This window comes from Alosa pseudoharengus, unplaced genomic scaffold (genome assembly GCF_046254945.1).
Source record: "Alosa pseudoharengus isolate Yale_2024_CS ecotype anadromous, Long Island Sound unplaced genomic scaffold, YU_APseudo_1.1 YU_APseudo_1.1_scf_15, whole genome shotgun sequence".
Classification (NCBI taxonomy): domain Eukaryota; kingdom Metazoa; phylum Chordata; class Actinopteri; order Clupeiformes; family Clupeidae; genus Alosa; species Alosa pseudoharengus.
Genome location: NW_027468620.1, coordinates 38,884,514 through 38,895,045, shown reverse-complemented (window position 1 = coordinate 38,895,045; position 10,532 = coordinate 38,884,514). Strand labels below are relative to the sequence as shown.

Below are 10,532 nucleotides of genomic sequence, written 5' to 3'. Positions count from 1 at the left end.
CATCGCAAGTTTATGTTGTTGCAAAACTAGTTTATTGTACTAAAATTCATAATGCATTACTATTTGGTACATGTCGTACAGTAGGCTACACTTGATGTAAATTTGATTGTTTATTGAACAACACATAACATAAAATATTTAGGGCAACATGTTACCTCGAAAAGTGTATGTTTATTGAACATATTAGGGTTTACAGTGTGTAGCTTACTTAGCCTATACAAATACAATAATAAAATAATATCAAATAAACAGGCTTAATATAACGCCTGTGTAAAGGCATGTTTGATGTGTAGCCTGAAATGCTCTGTGGGTGTGTGTTTATATAAGATAAACGAAGTGACACACACAACCACGGTGAGGTACGTGTCCTGTCCTCTAAGGGCTGTCCGTCAGTACATCGGAGGGGAGGGTGCTACTTTGTCACACACTGCCTTCTCTCTGAGCTGTTAACCTTTCAATTAGTAGGCTAGCGAACGTGTCCCTCCCGGCGCGCGAGCCTGCGAGCTGTCGAAAGCACCAGCACTTCATCAAATGGGAATTGTGGATTACGCTCGTCCTTCTTGTGAATTTTTCATCAGAGGACCTACCGATCAACGCATTTTACTTCGTGCAGGGAGGGTGAGAAAGATCGAGAAAACTTGAAGGTAACAGCCAGCTCGGTGTCCGCTTGCCAACATTGTCGGGCATCTGCCTTTGATACCCTTGTTGCGTTTCTCAGGGCTGTGAGACGAATTCTAGTTCCCATGAGTTTGGAATAGTCTCACCTGTCAAACAAGTTGTCGAAACAGAGGCACGCATTGATTAGCACAAGTATATAGCTTACTACATAATCTTGCGTTCCTCTGAATAACGACTAACGGGTTGTTGATGTTGATTCAGCAGCAGTCTATGGAAATTTCCCGATAGCCATCTGCGCTGTGTTTGTCAAAGCCCACTTGATCTCTTAACTGTTAATAGGCAGTAGGCCTAGGCTAATATGACAACTTGAAAGAATTATAGCGGGCGTTATGATGTCTACACATTCGTTTTCTGTTGATAGCAGCTATAAGATTGATTGTAAGCTTTTTGAATGCACGCTGCTTTAGCCCTAGCTGTTCAAGAGGCAACCAAACATCTCCAATAAAAAGGCTAACGTTAACGATGTCATTTCCATAGACTATTAATTAGCATCCTATGTCAGCTTACACAATATCGGCACTGACAGGTTGAACTAATAACCGTTATTTGAATATTTAAAGATGTGTTAAAGCTACAAATAATTAGTCAGTTGACTACACTAAGTTGTCCCTAGCTAACTGGGTCGTCTGTAAATAGCCTATCACTAATTTGGTTTTATTGCAATATTAAATGCATTTACAATGCTCAGTAAACCGAATCATTTGTTCAGGAAGCTAGTTGTTTACTGCAACGATGTAGGATACATCGCACGTTGGCTGTAGACACGACAGCCCTCGGTTTCTTCTGCATTGATAGGGAGTTGTCGGCGCCTTAAAAGGCGGGTCAAGTGATTATTGGCAGATTAAGGAACCAACAGACTCCTGGGGGGGTTGAACTTGCCTCCCGTGATTGACGCGGAGTTTATCAAACCAGAGATCTGAGGTCGCCCTTTTAAACCAATATTAAAGTTTCTAGGGAGGGAGAAGGGGTGCGAAGGTAACGTTTAATGAGACTCCATTGGGTTATAATCAGTGTCATGTCGGATTCATGTAAACTACAACATTGTAACAAAATGGCGTCTGTTTAGGTAACACGATCAAGCAGTAGCCCAGTAGTCGAGGTGAGTTATTATGCTGCCAGAGATAAATGTTTGTGAATTGTCTCATTCATTGTGGTCGTAGGTTAATTGCCATGTTTACTTGTCGTCATAAATTGTCGGTAGTCATCTTGTCGGAAGTAGTCATAAAGCACAGCACACATAGCCTGGTGGCTTGATAGCGATAGTCGCTGGAGGCTCTATTGAGCGTTTGCCAGGCTGCACGGGTGTACGTGGGCTTTGCGATCCGCTAACCAGCATGGTTGGCAGGTTTCTGAGCTTGATAGCTAACGGGTTAGCCTTCTAGCATGCCTAAAGATATTGTACACACGAATGGATAACGTTATGCTAATTTAGCTTTGAGCCTGACATGATTGTAGAAATAATTGTAGACATAGGCTACTTGAATTGTTAGTAAACGTTAACCATTTCGGAAGAAAGTTAGATTGGACAATGTCACTGGAGACGTTATTTACACCTTAATTTTAGGAATAGCCTAAGTGTTAATGATGTTAAATGGACATTATCTCAACGCCATAATTAATGTTAAGCGTAAGTTGATGCACAATTTAGGTCAAATGGATGAACAATTTTTTATTTTAATTGAGCTCTGTATCTATTGACAGGGTCACTGTTATGTGCATGGCAGCTGTCCTTTATTGTATCCATGTCGGAAAAACAGCAACATCGCCTTCAACAGTAGCCTACGTTAACGTTACGTTAACAGTAACATTTTGTAAAATAGACCGCTATTTTAGCAGTCTAGTGTGAAACCTTCTTCCTAGCTAGCTAACGTTACTGGAGTGTGTGGTGTGCGCCTTCCATACGACACGATATCCCAGTTAGGTTTCCCAGCAAGGTTAACGTTAAGTCGTGGAAAGCCAGGGCCAAGTTGCACTATTTCTTTGGTAACGTTAATGGTTGTCGGTAGGTCCACTGTAGCCGAAGTTGGCTAACTAGCAGAAGGGCAGTTTGGCGCAGGTCAGTCGCAAATCTCATCTGCCCAATAGCCATTTAATTTTATTCATCACCGGCCATTAAATCGTTTATGATGGCTTAAGCGGTAATGAGTTGTTTAGACTGGTATGCGTGTGTTGGACTGGTGACGCACCCAGCGCTTTTCTGAATGATTGTCGATGGGTCACCTGCTGGCGCGTGGAAGCCCTGTGTGTGTGCGTGTGTGGACGGTCAGATTATCCTACAAGTGGAATGTTTACAGTCTGACGTGTTGCTCGTGAATGATCCTGAAGATGTAACGGGAGCGCAACATTGACATTACATGCCATTAGTCTACACTCTAAATCATTACACACCACTTACACTAAATCTGTACACGCCAGCCCGCGAACGGGACGCTAAATCATTCAAGTACAGGATTCATAGCGATTTGCACCCTTGGAAGCCTGGGTAATTGGCCATAACACTTGAAACTGTTGTTTCTCGGGTTCCTGTCGGACATATATCGCCTATCCTCTGGTATTATCTGGTGATGTTTTAGGTTAATTTGACTGTTGCATGACTAGAAATGCAATGTGCTGGTTGTGATGCCTCTAACCTTTTAGTAATGTGTGTGTGTGTGTGTTGCTTTGGTGACCTCCCTCCTTGTGTGTTGTCTTTCTCAGGTGTTGTCGCCTCCGTCCTGATCAGGAGTTGCAGCTAGGTTCTTCCTACCTCTCTTTCTCCTGCCTGTGAGATTTGGATACATATCAGCACCCTGGTGTGGATTAACGTGTTTGTTTGTATAGTTGTGGATTTCCGGGCGTGTGTGGATCGTTGTGGATTTAAGTGATGCGTCTGGCCGTGCGAGGGCCGGCAGCGCTCTGCTCTCGGCCGCGTCGGCGCGTGTAGGAGCCAGTGGACACGTGCGAAGCCTGGATGGAAGAGTGGCGCGTCAGCAGCCGAGGATTGTGGGTATGATGCTGCGGCTGGCCGACCTGCGCTACACAGCGTGGATCCTGGAGGCCATCGGCAAGATCCGCCGGCAGAAGCAGCGTCCATCAGAGGAGCGCATCTGTCATGCGGTGAGCGCCGCCCACGGCCTGGACCGCCTCACGGCACAGCGCCATCTAGAGCTGGCCGTGCAGGATGGCAGCGTGCTGCGCGTCACCAGCAAGGGTTGCACCTCCTACAAGGATCCTGGGGGGGGCGCTGTGGGGGCAATAACCACCACAGCCACCCCTACAGACCCCACAGGGGCAATAACCACCACAGCCACCCCAACGGTCCCCACAGCCACGGCAATGACCACGCCGGGGGTATCGCATGCGCCGGTCACCTCACCTCCCCGCGCTGCCCCTGTGTCCAGACCGGAGCGGAATGCTGTGTCCAGACCGGAGCGGAACGCTGTGTCGGAGCGGAACCCTGTGTCCAGACCGGAGCGGAACCCTGTGTCCAGACCGGAGCGGAACCCTGTGTCGGATCGGAACCCTGTGTCCAGACCGCAGCGGAACGCTGGGGCCGTGGCAGACCTGCGGCAGGTGGACTGGACTCGGCTGCTGCTCCGGGCGCAGGAGGGTCTCTTGGCGAGCGCAGGCTCGTCGTTCCGGAACATGGAGCGCTACCTGCGTGTGCAGCCAGACCTGGCCAGCGTGGTGGCCAACCCGCGCTTTAAGCACCGCCTCCGCCTCGCAACCAAGCGCGCCGTGAGCACCGGACGCCTGCTGAAGCACGGCCCGCGCTACCGACTCGGCCCTGCGGGGGGCGCCGTGCCCAGAGGAGGCCTGCCGCCGGTCACCCTGCTGCCCCACGAGAGGAGTCAGGTGAGGATGCGTACGTGTGTGTGTGTGTGTGTGTGTGTGAAAGAGAAACTGTTTGTGATGAGGTGCATGGAAGTTGCCAGCAGTGGGTTTTTATGTCAGCAGGTTTTTGTGTGCAATTTGTTAGTGGTTTACACATTTCTACAGGTGTTGCTGTGTGTGTGTGTGTGTGTGTGTTTTTGTAAGTGTATGAGCAAGAGGGTGATCTCAATGGTGCTGTGTGTGTGTATGAATGAGAAAATGTTACTGATGTGCTTGGAAGAAGTGCTTTCATGTTCAGTGTGAGTGAGTGTGTGTGTGTGTGCTATTCCATTGGTGTGTGTGAGATTTGAGCTTCAACAGGGTATTGGTAGATCGTGCCATTTCTTTTTGACACATGGGTTTAGGCAGATTGCCCCTTCCAGAGGTTTGTGTGTGTATGTGTCACAGTTGAATACACTGGTGCACTGGGAAATGAGTTTTGGCTGTCTCTGCAGTGTGTGTGTGTGTGTGTGTGTGCGTGCGTGCGTGTGTGCGTATGTATGTGTATATGTGTCACAGTTGAATACACTGGTGCACTGGGAAATTAGTTTTGGCTGTCTCTGCAGTGTGTGTGTGCGTGTGCCTGCCTGAGTGTGTGTGTGTGCGTGCGTGCGTGTGTGCGTGCCTGTCGTGTGTGCGTGCCTGTCGTGTGTGCGTGCGTGCCTGCGTGTGTGTGCGTGCGTGTGCGTGCGTGTGTGTGTGTGTGCGTGCGTGCCTGTGTGTATGTGCGTGTAAATATCGTTGAATACACTGGTGTGTGTGTGTGCGTGCGTGCGTATGTGTGTGTGTGTAGGGGGCTTATTGATGAGCAGAAGAGAACAGGATGTGTCTTGTCTCCTAGAACTCAACAGGGATTCTAGAACTCAACAGGGATTTCCATTCACTGTGTGTGTGTGTGCGTGTGTGTATTATCCTGATCTCAGAAGTTGCTAGAACTCTTGGGTCATCTTAACTGCTTATTGTGTGTGTGTGTGTTGTGTGTGTGTGTTGTTAAAGGAATTGAGGGAGAGGATACGGGGGTGTCACCTGGGTTTTTAATTCTAGTTGCTAATCACACCATTTAACGTCATTTGAGAGGGACAGGATTCAGGAACTAAAGACAGGCCCATCTTCTGTCTGACTCATGACACGTTAACCCATACCACATGTCACTGCTTGAACATACCAGTAGTTCATGGTGACAATGGAGAAAACGCTTAGCTTACTTAGCTTGCAAATATCCTTTACTTTCTTTGGCCATAATAACCTCTGTCTAGTTTTACTTTAATTGTTAAATTGCAATGTGAGCGGCAGAGGAAACGCCAGCAGGATTATTTAAAGGCAACTGCACATTGATACCATGGCAGCATTCACTTTATATACTCTTTTGATCCCTATATAAGTAAGTATATATACTCTTTTGATCCCGTGAGGGAAATTTGGTCTCTGCATTTATTCCAATCCGTGAATTAGTGAAACACACTCAGCACACAGTGTACACACAGTGAGGTGAAGCACACACTAATCCCGGCGCAGTGAGCTGCCTGCATCAACAGCGGCGCTCGGGGAGCAGTGAGGGGTTAGGTGCCTTGCTCAAGGGCGCTTCAGCCGTGCCTACTGGTCGGGGTTCGGACCGGCAACCCTCTGGTTACAAGTCCAAAGCTAACCAGTAGGCCGCGGCTGAAGCGCTAACCAGTAGGCCGCGGCCGCCCCTAATTTTGCCGCGGGGGGGCCGCCATCCCATAATCAACGTAGAGGAAAAGCTGCTTTTAGTCTGAAAGAGCTTTGATCTCCTCCCATTCCAGCCGGACTGACATACACATGCATTTGTGTGTGTGGGCTTCCCAGCCAGTTATTGTCTCTCTCTGTCTCTCTCTCACACACACACACAGAGAGAGAGAGAGAGCGCAGAACTAGCCCATGGTCTCACACACACACACACACAGAGAGAGGGTGGGGGTGTGTGTGTGACCATGGGCTAGTTCTGCTCTCTGTGTGTGTGTGTGTGTGTGTGTGTGTGTGTGAGACCATGGGCTAGTTCTGCTCTCTCTCTCTCTGTGTGTGTGTGTGTGTGAGACCATGGGCTAGTTCTGCGCGCTCTCTCTCTCTCTCTCTCTCTCTCTGTCTCTGTGTCTGTCTCTCTCTCTGTGTGTGTGTGTGTGTGTGTGGGGCCATGGGCTAGTTCTGGGCAGCAGTCCTACTACTCCAGTCTGTGTGTGTGTGTGTGTGTTATTATTTATCATACCTTTATTTAACCAGGGAAGAAAATCACATTGAGACACGTGAGCCCTGGCTAAGGTAGCAGCACACAGTGGACATAATAGAGACAGACAGTAAAAATAAGTACATAAACAAGTCACAACACACACACACACCAATACAACAATAAAACAAAATTAAAAGTTAAGAGTGCAGACAGTTTGGGATGTTTGGTTGAGATAGAGACACACACTATAGAGCAGAGCTTTAAATAATGACTTAAATTCATTGATCGAAATAAATACAGTAAGCTTCAATGATCTTTGAATCTCATTCCAATAGGGCTGGGACAACGCGTCGACGTAATCGATGACGTCGACGCTAAATATGAGCGTCGATTGGTCAAGCATAACGTGCTGCTAAATATTTTTAATTTTACACCTTCAGTGTTTTCCATACGTTGACTAATCTGTGGCTGGGCACCACGAAATCAAAACCGGCCACCACACATTGATGTTCTATGTTGTAGGCTTGCTATTTAACCCATTTACTCCTAAAATGCCTGCTAAAAACGCCTATAGAATCCTATGGCATTCTAGACTAAATAACCTTATTTCCTGAGGGTTTTCTGAAAACATACTAAAAATTGTCAACGTCTACCAAAATTTTATATCTAAGCCTCTGTAGCACCTAGAAACATGAAATAAAATGCATGCTGCGCTACGCAGCATCCAGCGGGAGGGTCAATGTTGCGGCATGCAGCATCCAGCGCGAATGGGTTAAATTAAAGATAAGATAACATAATTTCATTGAGCTGCACTTTTTACTCACACAGCCTTTCCTCGCCCCGCAAAATATTCACGATTGTTGAAGGATTGTTGTTGCCACATAGAAGCACTGCATAGAACACAGTGGGCTAAATTGCTATTAAATCCGCTTAGCATCGTGACCATGCTGCGCAAATTTGTTCAAAACTGCTGCATTAAAGTTAAAGTAAACTCTGCTAAGGTCTTATCACAACATAGTACATTGAGGAGACTAAACTAAGGTAAGTTACAGTATGCAATCAAGCAGTATCTCAATGCTAACGTTAGAATACTGTTTGGGTGTCAAGTTTAGCATGCTTACTTGCAGCTGCTTGTATTCGTTATGCAGGGCTCATTTTATTGATTCTGAATGTTTGCAAAATCCCGATGTAAATGGAAAAGTGTTTTCCAAGACTCAAAAGTGCTTGTCCAAAGGAGAAGTACAAACCGTTATTTGAACTAACTACGTTATGAATTGCATCCACACATCAGCAGCCTTTTAACTGTGTTAATGTTAATTGCAAGGATTCCCACACGAACGTCTTAAAATGACAGGCACTCAATTAGACATACACTACTGAACTTTATTGAATGCTACCTCTGACTAAGAATGCATTACTTTGCACTTGTATAGTCTTTTATTTTGGAATGTTAAGAGCAATAAACATTGCAATGTTAAAGAATTCATGTTTTTTTCATTCAGATATGTAAATAAACATGTATAAGTTGCTATTAGTGAATTAATGGGGAGATAATCGAATCGGACTGAAAAAAATGAATTGTTAGATTAATCGATGCATCGAAAAAATAATCGCTAGATTAATCGTTTAAAAAATAATCGTTTATCCCAGCCCGACATTCCAAGCAGTTGATGCACTATAAATAAAAGCAGTTTTTCCAAACTCTGTCTTTATTGAGGGAACTTTTAAGAGAATATAGCTACTTGAACGCAGATTATACCCTTGACTATTGACAGTTAGAAGACTAATCATGTCTAGTCACTCACTCACGTGTGTGTGTTTAATACTCTGCTGTTGGCTGTGTGTGTGTGAGAGAGACCATAGGCTAGTTGTGGGCAGCAGTCCTACTACTTCAGTCTGTCTGTGTGTGAGTGTGTGTGTGTGTTTAATACTCTGCTGTTGGCTGATCTGGTCGCGCCTGATCCGTCACCATCACTCTCAAGTCATTTGCTTATAGAAAGGTCATCCCTCTCCCGGTGCTGTGTGTGAGTGTGTGCGTGCGTGGGATGTATTGATTATTAAATGCTCTGCTCTATGGTGTGTGTGCGTGTGTGTGTGTGTGTGTGCGTGCGTGCGTGTGCGTGTGTGTGTGTGTGTGTGTGCACATGGAGTAAGCAGGGCGTGTGTGTGATTATTTAATGCTCTACTCCATGGTGTGTGTGTGTGTGTGAGAGTGATTATTTAATGCTCTACTCTATGGTGTGTGTGTGTGTGTGAGAGAGTGATTATTTAATGCTCTGCTCTATGGTGTGTGTGTGATTATTAAATGCTCTGCTCTATGGTGTGTGAGTGTGTGTGTGTGTGAGTGTGTGTAAGTATTAAATGCTCTGCTCTATGATGTGTGTGTGTGTGATTATTAAATGCTCTGCTCTATGGTGTGTGTGTGTGTGTGTGTGTGTGTGTGTGAGTATTAAATGCTCTGCTCTATGGTGTGAGTATTAAATGCTCTGCTCTATGGTGTGTGTGTGTGTGTGTGTGTGTGATTATTAAATGCTCTGCTCTATGGTGTGTGTGTGTGTGTGTGTGATTATTATATGCTCTGCTCTATGGTGTGTGTGTTTGTGTGTGTGTGTGTGATTATTAAATGCTCCGCTCTATGGTGTGTGTGTGTGTGTGTGTGTGTGTGATTATTAAATGCTCTGCTCTATGGAGTGTGTGTGTGTCTGTGCGTGCGTGCGTGTGTGTGTATAGGGCGGGGGAGGAAGTGCCAAGAGCAGTGAGGGCTCTTTATTTGATGTGATGTGATTCTTTGTGCACGTGTACAGTATGTAGTTCTGACCTGTGCATGTAGTTGACCTGTTTCATGTGTGTGTACATACGTGTGTGTGAGAGTGTGAGAGAAGAGGTTAGAAAGATGGTCTTGGTGAAGGATTGAATATGGGAGTACGGCTGAAGTGGGTTGATAACGGCCACTGTGATGTGAACACCCCATTGATCCCAGAGGAGGGATTAGTGTGTGTGTGTAGTGTGTTTGTGTGTAGTGTGTGTGTTTGTGTGTGCTTGTGTGTGTGTGTTTGTGTGCGTGTGCTTGTAGTGTGTGTGTGTGTGTGTGTGGTCTTTCTCCAGCAGAGCATTATCTGTGTGTAGCAGCTCACCTCTGGTCAGCAGATGCTGACAATGGGAGCCATTTGGTAATCAAATCCTGGAGCACATTCCCTTGTACACACACTACACACACACTACACACACACACACACACACTAGACACACACACACACACACACACACACACTACACACACACACAGCTTTGGTGTCCAGGCACGGAGAATACAAGGGGGAGATTTGGGTGGAGGATTGACTGTTGCTAAGCGATGCATCTCATTGACACAAGGACATGATAGCATGGACTAAGCAGCCGTGTGTGTGTGTGTAGTGAGTGTAGTGTGTGTGTAGTGAGTGTTGTGTGTGTGTGTGTGTGTGTGTAGTGTGTGTGTAGTGAGTGTAGTGTGTGTGTAGTGAGTGTAGTGTGTGTGTGTAGTGTGTGTGTGTGTGTGAGAGCGATGCCTCACAGATGGCCGGCGAAGATGGTGTGTGATTGGCCAGAGGCGTTAAAAGGCTTGTGTGTGTGTGTGTGTAGTGTGTGTAGTGTGTGTGTAGTGTGTGTGTGTGTATGTGTGCATGCATGGTCAACTCACAGCTGCTGTTGTGTCTTTATTCAGCCAGTCGGGGTTCACCCTGCAGAAAGGAAAGGCCAACCCCACAGAGCTATTGTGTGTGTGTGTGTGTGTGTGTGCGTGTGTGTGTGTGTGTGTGTGAGAAGAGCTGTATGAGAGTGT

General features: G+C 46.2%; 1 protein-coding gene across 3 annotated transcripts in view; it reads left to right on the top strand.

Annotated features, from left to right (window-relative positions):
* The first annotated feature begins 416 nt into the window (after positions 1-416).
* LOC143124686 (histone acetyltransferase KAT6B-like) overlaps positions 417-10,532 on the top strand; it is an 89,330-nt gene continuing 79,214 nt past the window's right edge. For 2 of the 3 annotated variants that reach the window (XM_076286394.1, XM_076286392.1), the window contains exons 1-2: positions 417-644; positions 3,376-4,512. In XM_076286394.1, the coding sequence (XP_076142509.1) occupies positions 3,667-4,512 (846 nt within the window). In that variant the 5' untranslated portion in view covers positions 417-644; positions 3,376-3,666. Of the gene's footprint in view, positions 645-1,694; positions 1,778-3,375; positions 4,513-10,532 lie in introns of those variants that run through there. The other variant, XM_076286393.1, reaches the window with a different exon arrangement.